At 44.7% G+C, this 23,654-nt stretch overlaps 1 protein-coding gene across 1 annotated transcript in view; it reads right to left on the bottom strand.

Annotated features, from left to right (window-relative positions):
- Nucleotides 1-371: 371 nt before the first annotated feature.
- LOC135289143 (protein FAM219A-like) overlaps nucleotides 372-23,654 on the bottom strand; it is a 217,963-nt gene continuing 194,680 nt past the window's right edge. The window contains exons 6-9 of the mRNA XM_064402539.1: nucleotides 10,202-10,304; nucleotides 3,887-3,967; nucleotides 3,456-3,510; nucleotides 372-530 (exon numbers count right to left, since the gene is read on the bottom strand). Of these exons, the coding sequence (XP_064258609.1) occupies nucleotides 372-530; nucleotides 3,456-3,510; nucleotides 3,887-3,967; nucleotides 10,202-10,304 (398 nt within the window). The remainder of the gene's footprint in view (nucleotides 531-3,455; nucleotides 3,511-3,886; nucleotides 3,968-10,201; nucleotides 10,305-23,654) is intronic.

Below are 23,654 nucleotides of genomic sequence, written 5' to 3'. Positions count from 1 at the left end.
GACACCTCACTCACCCCTGATCTTGTAGATGGACTGGTTTCAGTGGGCAGCAGTAACTGCAGCTCCATCTCACCCTTCCCATTCTGGAATAGACACCTTAAAAAACATCTCCAGTGCCTAAACAAACCAAGGAGGTATCTCTGGACCCCTCTGCATTTGCTCTCCAGACCAGTCCATTCTGCCAGGCAGTGCCTGGCACTTTGATCAACTTGTCTTTTGTTTTATCATAGTTTAAAATAACTTATTAACCAATCATAATTTTTTTTGGTTTCTTCTGGCTCCATGAACACAAAGAGGTGCATGTCCTACCATAGGAGGAAGTGATGGCTTAAGTTTTATAGTGGAAAGCACTGAAAGCACTGCTGGCCTCACTACTGGATGTGACAGGCAGTGGAAGAGGTGGCTTGGCAACACATGCAGGTAGGGTTGACAGATTTAGGGGGAATTAGGTCGAGGTCCTCATCATCTGGGATCTCATCTAACCGGTACCCATCCTTTAGGAGCTGGATATTCAAATCTTGGTTGATCTGCTACAGACAAACAGACAAACACTTGTGATTTCTTCCTTCTGATGGCTGGAAGAGGAAAGAAGTCCTTTATTCTGAAATATATTTCCCTATCATTAGCAGCTGTCCCATCAATGAAAGAGTCCCAGTTTTTGACCACAGGTGAGGGCTGCTGTTGGGGTTTTATGAGTTCTCCTATTGTTTTTTGTGGTTTTTTTTTCCTCTCATACATGTTGCTAGGAGACAATAACGACTGGCTACTTAAGAGAGACAAAAGAAGGTGTCACAGCTCAGGGGAGGGGTGCAGCTAGCTACTCTCTCTTTACGAGGGGTTTCTCATGAATGGCAGAGATACTGCAAGATTTAGACTGCGAAAACGGTGTTGGATGCAGCCCCTAACTCTCTTGTGCTCTCAGCATTCAGAGGGGAGAGAGACTGCAGTTGATGTGGGGACAATTCGTCAGCACTGCGGGGTTCAGTCTCCTGCTGCTTTTCTTCTACCGTGAGTGGAGCGCTGTTCGTAAGAGTAGCCGTTGTACTGGGACTTTTCACCATCTGCTCGGGTGCCTCGGGGAAAAACCCCGGGATCCCGAGCTTGCCTTTCCCTGTCCTGCTCGGAACCGGGTCTGCCGCTGCTCCACCACGAAATAAATGGGCAGGAGATCTTTCTCCTTTTTAATGCCTGTATTAAGAAGAATCAGCTCAGGTGGGGAGAAATCAACGGGTTGCGCCCATGCCACCGCTGGTCCCAGGTGTGGCACGGAGAAGGAGGATGATGCAGCTTTGTCCGCTGGTCTGCAGACAGAGCTGGGGATTCCGTCCTCACGGGAGAGTCGCAGATTCCTAGCTTGTTTGTTTAACACCCCAGGGTGTCTCTTTAATCAGTATCTTTTCAGGTTAGGGTGAGAAACAAAAAGGGTCTAAGCAGGTACGGGACTATGCTCCCATCCTTAGACGTCACTTAAGTCACTTGTTGGTTCGTGATTTTAGGGGGTTTTCTTGTAAAAACTGTAAAACTGTAAAAATTCAGGGCGCAATGCATTTCTCATCTGCATACTGGCTCTGATGTCACTGCCATTCTCTTTACCTTGGAGGGTCTGTCCTGGTGTCTTCTTGGCAAGCGGCCAGCATCAGGGAAACAATAGTTAATCACCAGCCATTAACGGGTAATTGAAGAGCTTTTCTTCGGCAGCGAAACCAAAGAGGTCTGACTTGTTTTTTAACTCCGAAACTTAAAAAAAATACAACTTTCTATTCATAACACACCACTTCTTCGTCACTGCTCCGAGCTTTTGCTACACTCTAGCCCCACACTCCCTGACTGCCGAGACATCCCGCAGTTCCACCTACAGCTGCGGAGCTTCTGATACATCTCGTCCACCACCCCGAGGTTTTTGCTCATTCCTGCCATTCCAGCTTGCTGCTTCCGAGAGTCCTGTTGGGGCACTGGGATCAGCTTCCCCGGGGTGCTTGTAAAGCAAGCCTTTCTTCCATGCCTTCTCGTCTCGGTCAAGTCTGCCATAATCACGTGCTCCCCGAACTCGTGCCACAGTGCCCCCTGCAGCCGCGGGGGAATCATCGCACCTGCCCTGCCCACCAGGAGCCACCAGTGCCCCTGCCAGCTGTGACCAACACTACACCACAGGGGAAAGAGCCTGCAGCTGGGAAGGCTGTTACTGGGTTTCTGGTTCTGTTTGTTGTTAATGCCATAGTTATTGTTGTTTGTTTGCCTTGTTATACATATTAGTAAAGAACTGTTTTTCCTATTCTCATATCTTTGCCTGAGAGCCCCTTAATTCCAAAATTATAATAATTCAGAAGGAAAGGTATTATATTTTCCATTCCAAGAGAGGCTCCTGCCTTCCTTAGCAGAAACCTGTCTTTCAAACCAAGACACCTGCCTTCTATTTTTTAAACTTCTTCCAGAATAGGAATATCTAGAGTGAGATATTCCAGAGTAGCAAACTGATACAGTATTTTAATCTGGAATCATTTTTCCATAAAGATTAATCCTCATTTAAAGTAATGTAATAATAATAATAAACTGACTGGCAGCTTGGCAGTCCCTCCTTTCAGTCTGGGGCACTGTAGCAGTTGAAAGGTGGTAAAGCTTCTTGGCTTTTTGTAATCTCAAATTCAAGTGCTGTCTAGCCAGATCTGGGTGAACACTTCATCAGGGCCCAGAGATGGCCCAGATCAGCTGATCTGGTCCCTGCTCTTGGACATTTCTCTACATTTCAGAGGTATTTTGCCAAGGAAGGGATACAAAGGGGAAGAGTTCCCAGTGGCTTGTGTGCATAATGGCTGTTCCACACCTTGGATGTAAAATCAGATCCTGCAGAAGCAATACCTGGAGCCTGAACAACTAATTCACAAGAGACCTCAGGAATATATTCAGAAACAATGCAAAGGGATGAACAAGCCAGAGCTTCCCTGCCTTTTCTATTTGAAAGTACAGAAGTTCATATCTGCAAGTCCTCCCTAGAATTTATGGTGCTCCAAATAAACATGCACTGGGTGACCCTGACTCCCACAAGAACTGGAAATCACAGCACACCCCTCAGATCCTTTATTCGTATCCTTGGCATGCATACAGTTTCTGATCTGCTGTGACAGAAAAGTTAATGCAATTGCACCACATGGGCCAACACTGCATGACTGAGCAGAACTGGGAAAAGCTTGAGTGAATCCAAAGGTATCTGTGATAACAGCCGATGGGCAGATCTGTGTCTGTGCCATGGAAGTGTAGGGATGGAGCCAACTGGATCACCAGGAAAGACAGAAATATGACACAGTTTCTGCCATGTCCCCTTCCAGGCTCATAGAGGCTATACCACTGGTAAATTCCTTGTGGAGCTGTTTCTGTCAGCACAAGTCCATTCTAAGTTGTTTCTGGCTGTTCACCTATTAGCATTCATGGCAAGGATGGCAGGAAAGAATATAACTCACCTCAGCTAATGAGTATACTGAGGAGGAATATCTGGACATGTCAAAGTCATCATCACTGCAGGGAATGACAAGATTCAGCAAAGAAGGAAACAACAGTTAGAGAGACCTGAATTCCCTGGTTAGCCCTATCTTTCTTGTGTCATGAAGCTGTACTTCATCTACAGAGGAATTACATCAAGGGAGTCTGGAGACCAATTTTCATCTGTAACCCTGAGACCTTTCCATCAAAGTATTCTTTATTCACATCTCTTCCTACTTGTTCACACACACAGACTTGTTACAGCATGTGCTGAAGGGCACAGCAAGGAAGAGTGCAAGTGTCCCACAGGAGCAGTTTCAGCAGGAATTCGCTTCAGTGCTGCACTATGGCATGAAAACTTGCTTGCACTGTAATATATATATACACAAAATCTTATTAACCCTTTGCATACCTGTCTGTATCCAGGGCTACCAGTGGCTTTTCATCTGGACTCTGATCTAATGACGAAAAGCCTTTATTGGGAATGACGAGACTGAAATAATTAAATGCTGCCTGTTAACCATACAGTAAAGCTCAGTACCACACATAGTCTAGAGTAAAGCCATATATTTGGCTTTCTCTGTTTCACTTATGTTTTGGGGAGGGCTCATAAGGTGTATCCCAGAATCATTTGTACCAGAAACTGTCACAGTACTCCCTCGTTGTTCCCCCCATCCCCCCCCCCCCCCCCCTTTGTGGTTTGGGGGATATCATGAGATATGTAATCTTGACCAGGACCCTGCAGGGGGGATGGGGGCAGGGCTAGGTTGTCTCTTCCCTTCTGTTTCAGGGATCAAGGAGAGCGTCCACGTGGGTGGTGGAGTGTGTGTATCTGGCTGAGGGTACTACTACATTGTAACTTGGCACTAGGATTGGATCTGCCTGCCTTCACCACTCTTGCCTGCTGCCAGGGGTGGTACCTAAACTGATTACTACCTGTGAGTTTACAAAAGGAGCAATTTCCTCTCTTCCCCTTCACCTGAACCTCCATCACCACCTTAGGAGGTTGCCAAGTTCGCCCTGGAATGCCCCCTGAAGCCACGGGGGAATCATCACACCTTCCCTGCCTCACCAGAGCCTGCTAGCACCCTCTGCCGGCTGCAAGAGAGTCACTGCAGCTGTTGTCTCACTAGACCCACCAGCGCCCCCTGCCGGTTGTGGTCATAACTACACCAAAGGGGAAAGTGGTGCTAAATGTATGGGAAAACTTTTGTTATTGGGGTTTTTTTGTTGTTTGTTCTGCTCTTATATACATATATATTTTCTGGTAAAGAATGTCTATTCCTTTTCCCATATTTTTGCCTGGAAGCCCTGTCATTTCAAAGTTATAATAATTTGGAGGGAGGGGGATCATGTTTCCATTCTAGGAATGTTCCTGCCTTCCTTGGCAGACATCTGATTTTTTAAAAGAAAGACAACTTCCTTGCAAGTCCTCCCTTATCAGTGAAGACATTTAAATGGGTGCAATTCAGAGGAAGCAGGCTGTGTGTCTGGGTAGTTCAGAGCAATTTCACAGGGATGAACACTGGACATGCACTGAGAACACATTCCTCCCTGGAAGAAAAAACAGTTGGGACACACTACACTTCATTCTGGTGAACCTGATCACTAGCACTGCTTGTTGTATCAAATTGCTCCTTTTTTCCTCTAGCAATTCTTTTTTTTTCCCTCTAGCAATGAGTACATGACACTAGCAACAAATAAATGTGAGAAGGAAGCTAGGGAAAGGGAGAGGCTTGGTATTCCTACTATTCTTCTATTGAAAATCAAAGATTCAATCTTTCCTGCATGAGCTCCTACACAGACCTCCACAATACAAAACTTTTGAGGTCTCGCTCCTAAATTTAGTAATATGAGGAATATGAGCTGGTGGGTGCAGCACAAAAGTCCAGTCAGGCTAGCTCCTTTAAAATTCTATTATTTTATAGACTTTTACTTCACCAAAAGTATAACAAAGGCTGATGATGACTCTGCACCTTTAATTACTTGATAGATTTTGTGTGTTGAAATGCAGGCTTCAGAGCTGTTACAATAAGGAAAATACATTAATTTAATGCTATCCACTTCACAACAGTTCTTTCATGCACAAAACTTAACATGAGTGAACAAAACATCAGGGGATCTAGGAGAAGAGCCCTTTGTGGTGCTATTTAATCAATTTTAAAAAATCACTACATCTTTTTCTTGATAAATGTCTTCATTCATAATAATACAAAACTTCAATTTTTCTTCAACAGACAAAAACTTTAATTGTGTCTTTGCCCTCAATCGAAATCTTTCCTTTGCATCCTGATTGTTTTTATGTTTGCTTTCCACTGTCCTTGGAAAAAAGCCAGATTGCAGTCAGAGCTGCTTTCATCTACATGTGTCCTAGTATGAGATTCTTGTCTTGGCGTTTTAATCACTTAACATTAAATACGTTATGACAAAATCTGAGTTTAGGTTATCCTCAGAGCAGGCTACAATATCTGTCTGTGCAGTAGTGCAGATGGTGGTGTGGACTCTGCCTGTGTTACCAGATGATAAACAGCCTACACCTGGTGAGCTAATACACTGCTTGTTCTCCAAAACTACTGGCCAGTGGAAACTGCACAAGGCCCATTTTGTAAGAAGAACTAGAAGTTCACCAGTCTCAGTGTCCTGCCACCTCAGCCGGGTCACCTGGAACATTGGGGTCTACTACCACCAGGGACCACCAGAGAGACCCACAGGACAGAAGAACTCATGCGTAAAGGGGAGGGGAAATATGTTAATGATTTCATAGAAATTATTATAATGTGTATGTTTAGTCCAGGACAATCAATGAATATGTATGCAAAATACAGTATATAAACAGAAACTGTCCTGTACTCACCATGCGTGACTTTGGGAGGAGCTATCTCCCCATGCATCTAGCCAAATAAAGAATGCTTGCTTCTTAATGCTACATTGATGTTAAAGAGTTTTTTATTTTACCGAATTTTTGGTAACACCTGTGCTCATAGTGAGTATGCCAGCAACACCCCAACCGTGTCCACATATTATTATTTCCTCTTAGGGAGACTGATTGTGTTATAGATTCAGAACATTTTACCTCTAAGGCTGTGTCCTAGGGTGACATTGTGATGCTTGTATCCCCAATCGTGTGTTCTGTTTATGCTGGATATTATGTTCTGTACCTTCAAGACTGGCTCTTTGTTTTGATTTTTTATCAGCCTGCTCCCCCACAGCTGGCGGGACACAGAGATGGGGCAGTACATAGAGCGGCTTGTGCTTTTTGTTTTGCTCTTGCTTTTTGCTTCTGCTTGTTAGTTAGTTTAGCTAAGCAGTCCAAATTTTTCCCTGGACTGTTTTTTCTTTCCCTTTTTTGGAACCACTCAAACCTGCTCTGGACCGGGACCTGGGAAACACTGAGTGTTTGCACCTTGTGGCCTGCAGCAGCTATTCCCAGTGCCGGAGGGACTGATAACAGAGCGACCACTCCCAAGAGAGACTTTCTGAATTTGTCATCTTTTTCAGAGCGGTGAAAGTGTGTTGTCATCTGGTATTGTTCATTTTGTGTGCTGGGAGGTGCTTTGCCTGTTAAATAAACAGGTTCTTTCCACTTGTCTCTGAGGAATCCTTCGCGAACCGGTTGGGGGGAAAGGCTGTGTGGGTTTACTTTCTGGGGGGGCCCCCTTTGGAGGTTTTCTTCCAAATTTGCCCTAAACCAGGACAGGCTGGCTGTGCCCTTGACCCAGAAGACTGAATAGTGAAGGATACCTGGTACTAGAAGCTGGATGTAAGAAATTCATACAGAAAATACAGAACAAAAGCCTTAAGAAAGGAGGAAAAGGTGAAGTAGAGACTAGGAGAGGTAATGTGGTTTCCTTGAATGAAGGAAAACATATTTGATGAGGAGAAGAGCAGAACTGTTAAAAATGTGGAAATGGCTTGAGCTTATTCTCCTCCTGCAGAGACCAGAGGAAGCCAACAGTTTAGACTTTAAAGAACTACCATAACCTGAATGTTTTGCAGAGTATCCCACTGGAATATCTCCCATTGTACTGCAGTCATTATCCTGTGAAAAGTTGCTTGAACAAGCTTGTGGTATTTCTGCCTTTCTGAGGTTCCGTTTGTGGCAAAACAGACAAAACCATTCTGAAGTATTACTAGGGCTATGCTTGTGGTGCTCCTTGGCTATGAGAAAGCCAAGGGAGCTGGGAGATGAAGAGACATGGGCCAGTGAGACCCTGTGCCAGACACCTCCCAGCCATGTGGGAACAATGGAGCATGGCTACATCTGCTGCTAAAACAATGGCTGCAAACCTGCTTTGCAGATCCCAAGGGATGCTTCCAAAAGCTGTGTGAGAAGTAACTAAGAAAAGCAAGTTTACTGCCAACAGGCTCTGCTTGGCAGTGGAGGCATCCACATGTCCTCTGAACAGTGCTCAGGTGTACACAAATGGACTGAACTGGCTGTTTAAAGCTTTTGTTGATGGGTGTCATTGCTCAGTCCTTTCCCACCAAAATCACTCTTCTTTTCATTGACAGCTCAGAAAGAGCAGCCTCTCCAAGGAGAAGTCACTAATTTTACAAGTAGACACCTGTACTTATCCCATCTTCTCTCCCTTACCATCTTCCTTCACTAATTTCAATGTTTCTAAACTTCTCAAGAAGCAGATTTTCTACCATTCCTCTTGTGAAACTAGCGTTCAGCCTATTGCCAAAAGAAACCTTTTTTTTTTCAGCTTGTATTTCGAAGACAAGAAGCATGGAAATGCTAGTGGGAGCATCTCCCCAATTTCTTGCTGCCTCTAAGGGTCTGGCTCCTTTGTATGATCTCAACAACCAAACGGAGCAGTGAGCAATGCAGTTGTGAGTGTCTGTCCAAAACCTCCCTCATTTTTTTGCCTCCCGATCGTCATGAAAGCCAAGACCACTGGGGAAAGGAAAAGATCCTGTTTTGAAAATCCAGGTCTGTCTGGTCCACCAAGCCAGATTATTGCCTACGGGTGTGTTTGCTCAACTCATGGAACACTGCACCCGAGAAGGGGCAGTGTGCTCTCCTTCGCCTGCATCACCTAGCAACGCTAGTGCTGGAATTTCTCCACCCTTCTGACTTGGCTGGACTTTCTCTCTGGAATGACCTTCTCAGAGGTCACCACTAAAAGACCCTCCATTCACCGTACATCAACCACCGTGACAGATGGACTGAGATGGGAGAGGGCTCTCCCCTCAAGGACTGAGACGTGCAACCCCTACATGGAAAAGCTCCCCTCTTCTTCCCAAAAGGACTGAGACTGAAATCCCCACTGTAGGGTGCGGGAAGGTGTGTGTGGGGACCGAAGCAAGTTTTGCAAGCGACCACTGGACTGAGAAGACAATGGTTCTTGCCTACGACATCTGCTGCTGACGACACCTGCTTCTGATGGATCACTGATGGACTCTTTGTACCCTTTATCAATAGACTATTTTGAAATGTGTCCCCTTCCCCCATTTCAAAAGGACTATAAAAAGGGTTAGAGCTGACTGATACCTTTGAGATCTCCCCTGACGTGAAGACGACAGGCTCTTCGTCGACCGGACTTCAAGGGACTTTGTCATCTGCACGTCTGGTAGCTATATACCTCCTTGCCCTCCCTCGCTTCTTTTCTTTTCCTTATTCTTTCCCTTTTTTTCATTCCCCTTGTCTCTAACGCATCTTTGCTATGGCTATTCAATAAAAGTATATCTGTTTTGATTTTACTGCAAATCCCCTTGTCGTGTCAGTTTTTGCACCTTGAGATCAGTGAAAAAGAACCTTCACGAATCATGTCTTTAGGACGGATCGTGTCAGCAGTATGTTCCAACATCACAGGTGCTTACAAATAAAACTTGACAAAGTCCTGGCATGATTTATGACTACTATTGTGGGGTTTGGGAATTAATTAATTAACAGAAAGGCTCTGATCTGCAGTTCCTGTTCTATGTAATATATGGTAATTCAAGCAACTTTATCATATTCTGCTGTTATTTTAAGTGAGGTCCTCCTCTAAAAACTGCAAAGCATATAATCCTGTGGACTCAGGAGGTTCCTTACTCCTAAATGCAGGTAAATGATACATTGGTGTACTGAAGCTTGCATGGAAACAATAGAAACATTCTAAATTAAACTATTCATCCAATAACATCCTTTTTTACAGCAATTTGTGGCACTGTCTGATACTGTCATACAGAGACGTGCCAAAGCAGGTCCAGCAAAGTATGACCATGCTGTTTCAAGTGAGGAGGAGGTATATAGTAAAGCACACAGAGATGGATTGTTCACAATCCCTTTTTAAGTCAATAAGTATGGAGAAGGGGTCATCATCAAAAAGGAACAGGGGAACTACTGTAATAAAAGCAGCCAAAGAAGAATTAAGCTTTAAATCAGTTTGTGTTACATGAAGCAGCATCATACACTCTCCTGCTGTCAGGATTAGGCGTTATGTGAGACTACCCAGAACATGTAAAACAGTCATATCAAACCCCTAATTTCAACCAGGCTGGGCTGCCTCTGCCTTCTTCAAGCTGCACTGTCACCAGTCCTGAGCCCAGCTGTCCCTGCATCTCCCCAGGGGATGGAATGCAACACAGTATTTGGGTGCGTCAGCACTGGGAAGGGTCATCACTGCTCTCCCAGTATGTTTGGCAGTAGGCAAATAGCAATGAACGTCATCCTTGCCCATCCTAATGTCATTAGGGATTGCAGCTTAAAGCACAGAGGAGTGCTTTTCCAGTCCTTTACCTTGTTTGTGCCATCACATTGTTCTTCTTGGGCTGCTGATTAACTGGGCTTCCCATGTTGCTGTTCTTCATGAAACCCTTCTGAGCCAGCTCCCTCTGCTTCTCTGCATATGGGATACAAAGAGGGAAAGCAAAATTAGGGCAACAGCCTGGTTGGCCACCATACAGCTGCAGAAACTCAGATTTGATTGACGCTGTTGAGTCAGGGATGGACAAAGTGACTCCATGGTTCAGAAGGCAAAAAAAGATACTTTATTAAAGAGGTAGCGTCCTTTTACAACCAGGATTGCTAAGGTGAAATCTGATTGGTCTCAAAGTAAAAACCTCTCACACTATTGGTGAACTATGAATAGCACACTCTGAAGATACATATCTATAAACAACATGAACAGAAAGAGAGATAATAATTGTTTTCATTCTTCCTCTCTATATTTCCCAGGCCTGAAGCCTGGGAGAATTATCTTTGACTGAACTGAGAAACTCCACATTTGATAGCAGCAAAAAGCATAGCAGAATTAATAGCAACAGACATTACCTCTCCATGTCTCAGGAAAAGACAGCTGGATGAGCTGTGTCCCATTGTCTCCAAGGTCACCAAAGGCTAAAGCTAACATACCCACTGTATTGGATCTGACTGAGGTAAAGTTTACAGCCCTCACAGTACTGTGCTTTGCGTTGGTAGCTGGACAGATGTTGATAACAGACCAGCATTTTGGCTACTGCTGAGCAGTGCTGTCCCTCTGACATTTCTTTTCCCCATCAAAGGGGGTGGGAATGGGTAAGATCCTGGGAAGGGACACAACCAGGCCAGCTGACCCAAATTAACCAAAGGGATATTCCATACCATATGATGTCAGCTCAGATATATAAAGCTAAGGGAGATGTGACGTGACCCATGGGGGAAGGGGGGGGAGGGTGGGCAGGAGACAAAGACCACTCACCCCAGTGTTCATGTGGCAACAAAGAGAGTTTATTTCCCAAGCCCTTCCCTATACAGAGCATTTGAAAAACCTGCTCTGGATACTTTCATTAGTCAAATCTCTATGCCCCTTCAGGTTCTGGCCAGTGAAATGCCAGCAGCCTTAGGAGAGATGTAATTGGATGAGGCCCCTGTCAGTCAACCCAGGGGCTGCTTAATTCACCAAGCCAGCCTGTGCAGCAGTGTGGGGGTTTAGATGGTGGTTGCTGCTACCTATTTCCCAATAAGCATCTCCTGTGGAAATCACACCTCGGTAAACATTCAGGCAAGGCAGCCAAGTCCACACACACCACACTCACCACAGCAAGCTCAGTGAAGAGAGGCAGAAGGGCCTTTTATACGGTTAATTTCACCAAGGTTTATTTCTGCACACCAAAGGGGAAACCAGAGACAAAAGACTGACCATGTGCTCTGCACAAGGTTTAAGTAGGGGAGGCTATGGGGGCGGTACCAAGGGGCAGGGCAAAGGGGATTGGCTTTCAGGGAAGAAGGGGCTGGCCACCAGGGGCACCATAAACAATGAGGAAACAGGGAAAGGAGAAACCAGGGGAAATTGGGACATATGGGGAAAGGAACTGGGATGGATCAGTGTTGTGTAAGACTTCATGGGGAAGTCTTTTCTGTCTGCCTAGGTGGGGAAACTCTATGGTAAGTCTCTCTAAGGGAGGCTCTGGGGAATTCCCTGAGGGGAAAAGATCCAGAGGATTCCACAATTCCCCTGGTTTTTCTTACTAAGAAGACTTCCCCAATGGACTTCTGCATACACTTAACTAAACAGGGAAACATGAGTAAAACAATAAAAACTATGATTACAATTGAAAAAAATTATTGAACAAAAGATGAAACCTATCCTGTCAACCCCCATTGTCTGGGGGGTTTATTGATCAGCAGAGTGTCTTATAATCTTTTGAAGCAGTAGAGAGTCATCTGCTTCTGTGACGAACATCTGTGTTTACAGTCTTTTTCCTTCTTCTGCTCCACACCACCCAAGCTTGACCTCTTTCCTGTCTCTGGGGTTCTGGGGAAGTGTCTCTGGGTGCTGTATTTGGCGACTTGATAAATGGCTTGACATTCTTGCCAGGAATCCACCTTGGACCAGATTCTGTGGACACGCAAGCATAGCTTCTGCCCCAAGTTACTAATGGAAATGGACCCATTATTTGCTTGGATTTGGGGTCTTTGATCAGCACAGGGGGTTTCTCTGTGAGCTGAGCTCTGCTAGTGTTGGAGAAGTGCCTGACAACAGGGGGGTTTGGCTCCATAAATGAATTATTAAGAAAATTGATGACATAAAGAGCCTTACATAATCTTTCGACATTTGGTAGTGTTTCAACTCCCCCACGCTGCTGATCAAGAACTCTCTTGAGTGTACGGTGAGCTGTCTCTACAACAGATTGCCCTATTGAGGAGTGAAGTAGGCTAGTGGTGTGTTTCACCCCCCATTGATCTAGGAACTGTTTGAAATTTTTGGAGGTGTAAGCTGGACCATTATATATTTTGATGGCTTGGGGAATGCCTAGGGTGGAAAATGCTAGAAGAAAATGTTTGATAACCTCTTTGACCTTTTCCTCTGTGTGGGCAGATGCAAATTCAGCCCCAGAGAAAGCATCTATGGACACATGGATACATTTCTGTCTCCCAAAGGGTGTGTAGTGTCTGACATCTGTTTGCCACAACTGTAAACTTTCGAGGTCTCAGGGGTTAACCCCAGCTGCCATGGAGGGTAAAGCAAACTCCAGGCAATTGGGGCAGGAGCCCACAATTGCTCTTGCTTGCTTCCTTGTGATTTTGAACATACGGACAAGGGCTGGTACATTTTGGTGAAAATTCTGATGGCACAATTTGGCTTGATTAAAAATGTCTGGTAGGGTGGTCTGTACTGCCATGGCTAAAATATCTGCTCTCTGGTTGCCTTTTGTAATCGGTCCTGGGAGGTCAGTGTGTGACCTCACATGCATAATGTGATATGGTTGCTCTTGGTGGGAGAGGAAGTATGTTAACTTCGAAAGCAAGCTGTATAAATCTGGATTTGGCACTTCCTTTAATAAGGAATGTTCCGCTCTTTCAGCTATTCCAGCAACATAGGCCGAATCAATAACCAGATTCAAGGATTGTCTGAACTTCTCAAAGGCTCTGACAACAGCTGCTAATTCTGCAATTTGTGGGGTCCCTGAACAATTGGAACATCAGACTCCCACTCCTGAGTGTCAGGATTTTTGCAAGTCATAACTGACTTGTGGGATTGTCTGGAGCCATCAGTAAAAACAGTCAATGCCTTTAAAGGAGTTTGACTCAAATGATTTTGGGACCAAATTAAAACACTCATGTCCTGGACTGCCAAGCAAATTGTATTCTATTTGCCATCTGTATGGCAGTTGTCTTCTGTTAAGTGGGAAGTTTTCCTAATCTCTTTCACAACCACTCCTCCCTCCAGGGAGACATCTGTTGATAATAGGCTATTGAATGTCACTGCATCACTGATAAGAACTATAGCATCCCATTGTGAGATGCTCTGCCCAGAGGGAGGAGCCAAGCATTCCTACCCAGATATAATCTGGAGCTTCTGGAACACCAGCACGGCTTCTCCACTGGATTTCCCAGAGGAACAGCTGCCTCATCCACTGGATCTTCAGAGGAAGACTACACCCTTTCTACAGGATCCCTGCTCCAACAGAACCACACCTGACACTCCAGGAGGACTGCAGCCACAATTCCAATTGGACTGCTACCAACACCCTGACCAACAGGGTGTCAGGTTGTGTTCTGACTCTGTCAGTGTTGTTTTGGTTTACTGCATTGTTTATTTTATCTTTTTTTTTTTTCTTCCTTAATAAAGATCTGTTATTCCTGCTCCCATATTTTTGTCTGAGAGCCCCTTAATTTAAAATTTATAGCAATTAGGAGGGAGGGGGTTTGCATTTTCCATTTCAGGGGAGGCTCCTGCCTTCCTTAGCAGACACCTGTCTTTCCAAACCTAGACAACTCATTAAATAGTTTATGTTTCTGTAGATGGACAGAGATTTGACATGGGTAGCTATCAAGAGCAAACTGGAGGTGTTCATTGGTCTGGAGCAAAGCTTCCAGATCACCTGATGTCAATGGAAGGTAAATACATGTGAACTCACACCCTGCTAAGGTTTTGAGGCGTGATCTGTCTTCTATAATGAGCTAAGCCATCAGCTCCTGGGGTGTGGTGATAGTCTTATGTGGTTGGTGAGATCGGAACGCCCACTCTATAATTAAATCTGGTCCCTCAGAGTGGGGTCCCACTGGAAAATGAGCCCATGAAACCTGGATGACTTACCCAAGATGACAAATTGGAAAGGCAGGGTAGGATCAGTGTGGTGGGCTTGTCTTGTGCACAGTGCCTCTGATACGTTTTGGATTGCTACCTGGGCTTCTGGTGTGATGGTTCATGGGGAGTCGAGGTCATCCGAGCCTCTCAGGAGGTTGAAAAGGGGTGAAAGGTCCTCAGTCATGATCCCTAACAGTGAACGAACCCAGTTTATGCTCCCACATAACTGATGTAGCTCCCTCAGAGTTCTCAGACTGTCCTTGATGGTGAGCTCCTGGGGTACGATGGTCCTTTTGCCAATTCAGAATCCAAGGTAGGTCCACGGGCAGGTGCGCTGAATGTTCTCTGTAGCAATTTCAAATCCTGCTCCTTCAATGGCTTGAATAGTCTTTTTGAGACCCATCTCCAAATAACAGTCAGTCTCAGTGCATACTAAAATGTCATCCATATGGTGAAAAATTATGGCATCCGGGAATTTTTCTCGAATGGGCGAGACGACCATCATTGTGGAGCGCCCCTGTTCCTAAGAGGTGGGAATTTGATTGTACCCTCCTTGTGTTGCTAACAACTCTTCCCTTGACCTAAACCCTAACTCCACCCCTGCGATACCCTATAAAACCCCATGACCCTGCCTTTGCCTGGTCTTTTTGTCTTCGTCCTGCCCCTACTCCCCAGGGGTAATAAATGGATTTTTGAGCTTTATGAAACCAAGGCCCATCCTGTTTGTTCCCATGCCCAGCACTGGCAGCTACATCCTCCCTGGACACAATGGATTCAGTTGCAACGCAGCACAACAAATGGTGGAGAATGCAGGCAACCAGTGAGGACAGCATGACCGGCACCCTGTAAGTCAGCCGCTGACGGCTGCACCTTGTGGGACCCCCATCTTAAAAAGGAAAACTCAAGAGTACCATGACAAGAGGCCAGGTTGAGAGCGACCTTAAAAATATGGGGGGAGGGGAATTCCCAGTAAGGGGACCAGCTTACTGGGACCAGGCAATGGAACTGACATCCACCATCACTCAGTGAGAGGTTTATGAACAGTTTAAGTTTTTTCATTTTTCATGGGAGGGAGTTTTTAAGAGCTAGAAGTGGCTAGTCTTCCTGCAAAAAGGACCACTCTTGTCAACTTTCCCTACATGTCTGCTGCAACTTATAGATGGTAAAAGCCCTGGGGGCTACTTATGAAGTGTTATGGACGATTCCATGCAGCGGGTCGCCCTAGATCTGTGGTCCCCCATTCTTGTGCACCCCTGTTGGGAAGGATGAAAGTTTGACAAGAAAGTCTCACAGATATGTATGCGTAGCAGAAAGATTTTTGAATGTAGAAGCTGAGGAAGGAATAGAGATGGAAGCAAGTTTTGATATAGAAAAGAATTGCTGAGCCAGTCTTACTGGATAAACAAGGAGGCAAAGGGTATATTAGTTAGAAGAGGGTTTTTATGACTCAGAACAAAGGATAAATCCACCTCAAACAAGAAGATGCTTTTACCAAGCAGAAAGATAGCACAGGCAAACAAGTCAGCAAATGTTGCAAGCAGAAAAAAGGTCTCAGAATTTTCCACTGCAAGAAAACTGAAGAACAACTTCTAGCTTAAACTGTAATGTACTAACATTTAGTGATTGGAGAATACTAACATGAATATGGTAATTGTATCAGTTATGATAGGCTATAGATAAAAGTTAAGGTATAGATTGGTTCTACTGTATTAAGATGCTCAGCAAAGGAAAGTATATAATGCATTTGTAACCTAAACTAAGGGTCTCCAGGCCTGCCTGCAGCTGCAGCTGACAGCTCTAGGCACAGGCTCTGTCGCCCACGACCCTGGACTGCTCTAACATCTTGCATGTAATAAACTGCATTTTGGAAGAGCCGCCTGGAGTCCTGCATCTCTCATTACGGCTCTTACACACCCCCACATTTTTCTGTTTCTGTGAAGCTGCCCATATCTTTCCTTACCCTTTTGTTCCTAAGAGTGTGGCAAGAAGTGAAAACTGCCAAGACGACACGGAGCTGCTACCGTCTCTCCATCACCCCATGTCCCTCTCCACCACCCTATCTCTCTTTTCCTGAAGGCAGAACAAGGGATGGAATCCATCCAGAAGTGACGCAGGAGTGCTACTGTCCTCTCGCCGTCCTGTTTCCTCCTTCGCCCCCTGTCTTTCCATATCCCCCATTCCCTACCCGGTGTTGAGGTGAACACTCTGTATGTGGGGACATGAGGCTTGACTCCATTTTCTCAGAAGGCTGATTTATTATGTTATATATTATACTAAAATACTACATAAATCTATACTAAAAGAACAGAGAGAAAAGAACGATCAGAAGGCTACAAAGACCAAGAATAGAATAGAATGCATAACAAAATCCTGTTACTGCTCACAGCCTCGGCACAGGTGGCTGTGATTGGTCATCAAGTGAAAACAATCCACATGGACCAATGGAAGATGCACCTGTTGCATTCCACAGCAGCAGATAGTTATTGTTTACATTTCTTTCCTGAGGCTCTCAGCTCTCAGGAGGGAAAAAATCCTAGGAAAGGATTTCTAATAAAATATCATAGCTACAACTGGGAAAGGTGATGACTGTGCCATCCCAGGCCCTCCTAAAAATGGTGCTTACCACACTGTTTAAGATTCCCCTTTTTCCTGCCTAAGTCCTTCTTTTTCGATGCCGAACCTCCCCTTCCCCCCTACCTACCTCCCCTTTCATCCTGCCACGCGGCTGCAGCTAGCCCTACCCCAGGTCCACATGGTGGGGCTACTTGGCCCCGCAAAGAAGCCAGCCCCTGCTGTAGCACTGCCAGCCTCGCCACCATCCCCCCAGCGCTGGCCTCGCTCCAAGCCCTACGCCTGGGGCCCTCACCGCTTCCCTTGCTTCGCAGCCATCATCATCCAAAACAACAACATCCATAACACCAGTACCAAAGCCGAGACCCAACACTACGGACTTTGCCCCTTGTGAAGAGGAGATCAAAGAACCGCACCCGTTCTGGTGAGAAGATCAAAAGCCAGAGGAGATTCAACTATTAACTCGTTAAGTAAAAATGTATTCAATTAATCAAGTATCATAATTTCTGTTATTTTATCATTTGTGATTAAGTCTCAAATGCTTTTTTTATTCCTTGTTAATTTACCTTAATAATATCAATTTTGGTTTTTTAAATTATTAAGTCATATTGCCAAGAATCCCCTTATTATAAGTTACTTAACATACATTGATCAATTTAAAAATGAGGAAGTTGTGGAGCACCCCTGTTCCTAAGAGGTGGGAATTTGATTGTACCCTCCTTGTGTTGCTAATAACTCCTGCCTTGACCCAAACCCTAACTCCACCCCTGTGATACCCTATAAAAACCCCATGACCCTGCCTTTTCCTGGTCTTTTCATCTTCGTCCTGCCCCTCCTCCCCAGGGGTAATAAATGGATTCTTGAGCTTTATGAAACCAAGACCCATCTTGTTTGTTTCCATGCCCAGCACCGGCAGCTACACCCTCCCTGTACACAATGAACTCAGTTGCAACATAACACAACAAACCTGCACTGTGATACACGGCAACAGGGAGAAAAGAGGAAGATGGGGTATTTGTGATTCTTCAGTGTTTGCCTCCTGGAGGAACCATTACGGGTGCTGAAGCCCCGCTTCCCAAGAAGTGTCCAAACATCACTACTGATGGGGAGTAGAGACTGACCTTTTTTTTCTTTAGCTTATGCACGCACAGTTTCTTGCTTATTTCCTTCTTTTAATATGGGAAACATGTATGTTTATGAAAACTCAGAATTTTAGAAGCATATAATGTACTCATGCAGGTGGAGGGAAACAAATATATATATAACTTATTTAGCAAGTTTGCAAAAGAACAGAACACAGTTTGTAACAGGAATGTAACTTTCTAGGTACAAAAAACTTCTAACAGAGCACATGAGAATTTAGTTGCTAAGTAAAGGCCATAAATATAAGAAAACTCTGTAAAGCAAGACTCAGGTATTGTTGAAACCCATAAAGCAGAACCTTTTGCATAAGGAGCCAGCAAGAACCAGGCCCCCGCTTTTGGCTAGGACAAACAGACCAGGGAGAAAGCCAAACCTCCACTGTGCTTGCCCAGAAGAAAAGGTCAAGCTGCAAACACTGAAGAATATGATGTTACTTCATCGAAGACCCACCCTGGACCTGCAGGACAGATGGCTATCAGGACCAGAGAAGATCGGCTTGGGGCAGTGACACGGAGGAGCGCCGGATTGGTGAGAATATCCGGCGGTGGGAGTGGGAGGCGAGCGAGTGTTGTGTGAATGAGACGAGGGCCGGCAGCTCGGCCCCTCGAAGCGAGTGAGGACCCCTCAGTACCGCGGTTCCGCACCCCCACGAGGGGGCCGGCCAGGAACAGGGGAAAGCGAGTGGAATTGGTGATTGAGGCGCCTCCAAAGGGGTAAAGAGGACCCCCCTCTGGGCGTGCGGAGGAAATACTGTGTGAGTGGCACACACCCCAAAAGCCCTGATACAGGTCCTAACGAAGGAAGTTAGGCAATTTAGAAAATCAGGCAGTTTTGTTTTTAAGTCCTGACGACGGAGGTCAGGCACGAGATCTGGCAGAGGAAGCCTATCTCGAGTTTTTCCAAGTCCTGAAGCGTAAGTCCTGAAAGGGGAAGGTCAGGCAAACTGAAAATCAGGCAATACTTTTGTTTTAAGTCCTGACAAGAGAGGTTAGGCAAACTCACAAGTCCCGAGAAGGATTCAGGAAAGGTTAAAAGCCCTGCAGGCAAACAAAGTCCTGACAAAGGAAGTCAGGCATACAGCCTCAGAGGCCAGGGTCTCGAGGTTTTGTTGGTTGAGTCTTGGCGAAGGAGGCCAAGGTCTCAACAAAGTCCTGACGAAAGACATCAGGCATACAACCTCAGAGGCCAGGGTCTCGAGGATTTTTTTTTTGTTTTGTTTGTTGAGTCTTGGCAAGAGAGGCCAAGGTCTCAACAAAGTCCTGACGAAAAGGGTCAGGGAAATTGGAGTTTTGGCGAAGGAAATCGGGACTTCTTAAATAAGATATATTTCCTTTAGAGTAAAGGCATCTTTGTGATGTTTTTTGAGGCCAAAAAAAAAACAAACCAGGAGGGTGCAATAGTAAGAAAAGTGGCCAGAGACTGAGGAATATACCTCCCCACAGTCCCCTACGTGAACTATTAGAGAAATGGGAAGGATTAGATAAAGTTAAGATGATTCACTACTGTTCAGAAGCATGGCCAGAATTAGATGTGCAAGGAGGATGGCTGTGGTGTGGGACAAAAGACAAGTGGATGTGTCAACAGCTGAGTAGCTATCTGACAGCTCGAGAAGATACTGATCCCGAGCAATTATTATACGTAGCTTGTTGGTTGAATGCTGTAAAGAATGAAGGAGTGCAAATTTGTAAAGTGCAGAGCAAGAAAGAGGGGAATGAAAGAGTGAATGCTGAAGCTAAAGAGATTGCCAAAAGGTGGGACCCCCTAGACTACTTGCCTCCTGATGCCCCTCCACCTTATAATCCTCTCCTTCGAGCACCTCAAATAGCAGATCCAGTTCTTCTCCCGGCTGCCATGGGGGCCATTCCCTCACCACCCCCTTCGACTCCTTTAGCTGCTTCTGCACCACCACTAATACCTATTCCACCTGCTGCATGCTCCACCCCTTCTCCAGCTCCACCTAACATGCACCCAAGCTCTTCTCCCCCTCCTACTGCTGTCCCTCCACCTCCTCCTAACTGGGACACAAATGCTTCCTTATCTAGTAACCTCTTATCACCAGGTACAGCCGTTGACCTACAGCAGGTCCAAGTTAATGCTAATACCCCTCAAATGAATAATCTTGTGTCTGAAGATGGGCCATACTGTGGTACCCGATCCAAGACTTCCAAGGCAGAGAGACTTTTTCCACTTAGAGAAGTTCCTATGGGAGGAGTAGCAGGAGGTGTTGGTTTTGTAAATGCTCCTCTAACTGCTTCTGAGGTGAGAGGATTCAAGAAGGAGTTAGGGAATTTAGTTGAAGACCCCGTGGGCATTGCTAACCAAGTGGATCAGTTCTTAGGTCCAAATATCTACACTTGGGGGGAGATGAATTCCATTCTAAATATATTATTTTCCCCAGAAGAGTCCCGAATGATTAAGGCCGCTAGCATAAGAATTTGGGAAAAAGATAACCGTCCAGGATCCCAAGTGCCATCAGGTGAAGACCAATTGCCACTAGTGGATCCTAATTGGAACCCTAACCAGGAGGAAGGGAGGAAAGCCATGATGGAGTACAGGTCTCTGATAATTCGAGGGATCAGAGAATCAGTTCCAAAAGGAAGTAATACAAAATTAGCATTTGAGGGGGCACAAGAGAAGGATGAAACTCCCGCTCCTTGGCTTAATCGCCTGAAGCGGAACTTTCAATTGTATTCTAGAATAGACCCAGACACCAAAGAGGGTGAAGTGCTATTAAAGGTCCAGTTTGTTACTAAATCTTGGCCTGATATATGGAGAAAACTGGAAAAGATTGAAGATTGGCAAGAAAAAGACATTAATGAGTTATTGAGGGAAGCATTGAAGGTGTATTTAAGGAGGGAAGAAGAAAAAGTAAGGGCTAAAGCTAGGATCATGGTTGCTATAGCCAGAGAAAGTGTGGGGGCAAGCAACTCTTTCCCACAGTCCAAAGTAACAAAAGAGTGGGGGGGTCCACCACCAGGAGCAGGCAAGGATAGGCCAGTACTGTCAGGGACAGGAGGCATGGAGAGGCTTTGAGTCCCTTTAAGTGAAAGCTGCTGCTATTACTGTGGAGAAACTGGACCCCCCCAGACTGTTCAACCTAAAGTTGTGAAACCTTTAGCTAGCTGATCAAGATAGCAAAGGAAGCAGTTTTAGAACCAGAGGGTCTGGTAAAAGTTTTTAAAGCGGAAACCACACCTGAGTAGGGGAAAAGAAGAGAAGAACCCATATTTTGTGATTAAATAATTAAAAGCTATAAAAGTTACACCAAAGGCAATGGGGGTAGTGGATAACATCAGACGGATGGGTGTTTCTAAACAAAGCACTTGCTTGGATGGTGCTAACAGAACTACAGAAATTAACCCACTGGGGAGTCCAAAGACTATGTGATTATTTCCTAAGAAATAACCTGTGCATAAGCGTATATGACGTAGCAAAAACAATTATAAAAGAGTGTTTAACTTGCCAAAAAGTGAACCAGAAGGGAATGGTGAATACCACAGACTCAGACCGAGGTCCACCTTTTGTAGCCCAAACATTGCAAATTATAATTAAGGCTTTATTGCATACTCCTTGGCACCCCCAGAGTTCTGTGAGGGTGAAAAGGCTGAAAAAAACTCTAAAAATGTATTTATTAAAATAATTGAAGAAACAAAAATGAATTGGCTAAAGTGCTTGCCCCTAGCGCTCTTGTGCAACAGAACAAGACCCCGGTCTGATATAGGGATTTCAACCTATGAAATGATGTTTGGACTGCCATTCTTGTTAACACCCTATAGCACAGGAGACTATCTGGAAGGAGAAGAAGCTACAAGGAAATATTTAGAAGTCATTGGAAGAACCCTAGAAGGACTTAGAAAAAGAGGATACCTCCCCCAAACCTCCCCTCTTGATACAAAAGCACATGACATCAACCGAGGAGATTGGGTTTTGATAAAATCCTGAAATAATAGACCATTAAGGCCTAAATTTGAAGGCCCCTTTCAGGTACTCCTCATCGCTAATTCTGCTGTGCGAACCAGAGAAAAAGGTTAGACCCACATCACGAGAATTAAAGGACCAGTCCCACCCCCGGGCATTGGACAAGATTCGTCAGTGTCTCCCTCTGGTATTGGACCAGATTCTACACCACCCTCACACTCTAACTCAGGACAGGATTCAACCACATCAGGAGTTAATTCAGCTGAATATACTATTATAAAAGGACCAAATGACTTAAAGTTGACACTCAAAAAGAAGAACCAAAAAGACTGATGAACTGCATAAGAAAAAAGTTTAGAATCATAACATGTCTTGAAGTGTTTTAAGAAATTTGTAAAAGTTAAAAATTGTTAATAAGTAATTCTATTTAAGTCATCCCAACTTACTACCAAAGACCCCAGGTTAATCTTCTGCAGAGTGCTCCCCTAGGAGAGACCAAATTTGCAGGGACAGATCAAGAGAGGTCTAACCAGAGGAGCAAGAAACTCTAAAGAGCTTGGAGACTTCTTCTCAGCAAAATCCTCAAGAGGCAAGGCCGGGTGGGCAGGCTGTGCAAGATGACCCATACCGGACTCTTGGGAAGGGTAGTAGTAATGGCTCTGATTGCTGGTGGTGCTCTGGGGAGCCCAGGAGAGCTGTGCAATGAGTACTACCAACCTTTCTATGAGAAAGAAGTAAGTTCCTTATTGAGAGTCCACACCAATTTACACTACAATTGTGTTAACCTCTCCCAATTGATCCTTTATCAAGAGAATGAGAAAATATATTGGATGACCCAGAACACCGCCACCTTTAGGCAGCCACTCCTGGGAGAGCACCCTGTAGGAGAAGCCTGGTGGTGCTTTGAACGTGATACTACTAAAGCAAGCCTGGTAAATCTGGTCAAAGGAAAAAGTATTTCTAAATATTGGGAGGGCACGACAAAAACTAATATATTTCGGGAAACCCCTAAACACCTGTTTTGGGTCAATGGTACCACAGCATCCACTGAATTGCCAAGAGACTGGTCTAGTGGTGGCAACATTAGAATTATAAAACAAACTGTCTTTATATTACCCAAAGAATCTGGATCAAGTTGAGGAGTTCCTATATATGATGATTTAAGAAAAACAAAACTGAAGAAGCAATATATGTTAAACAAAATTTTGAAACTACAATCAGAATTAGAAGTAATATCTAATCAGACCGCATTAGCTCTTAGTCATATTAATGACCAACTCAACCAACCCAAAACAGTAATTTATCCAATCAAATTAATTGTAGCAGTCATTAGAAACACCTTAAATGAAATAAGAAAACTAGCATATGTAAGAAATCAAAGAACTCCTGCACTTGATTCCAGTTGGTGGGATAATCCATGGACTTCAAAAAAGTTGGAAAACTATAACCTTCACTGTGTGTACACTTGTTAGTTTGTTCTTATTTCCCTGTTTAATTAAAATAGTGACATCTGCTGTACAAAATAACCTAAGGATCTCTAAAGAGATT

Source organism: Passer domesticus, chromosome W (genome assembly GCF_036417665.1).
Source record: "Passer domesticus isolate bPasDom1 chromosome W, bPasDom1.hap1, whole genome shotgun sequence".
NCBI classification, from domain to species: Eukaryota; Metazoa; Chordata; class Aves; order Passeriformes; family Passeridae; genus Passer; species Passer domesticus.
The sequence above is the reverse complement of the archived record's forward strand: the minus strand, read 5'-3'. Positions and strand labels throughout refer to the sequence as shown.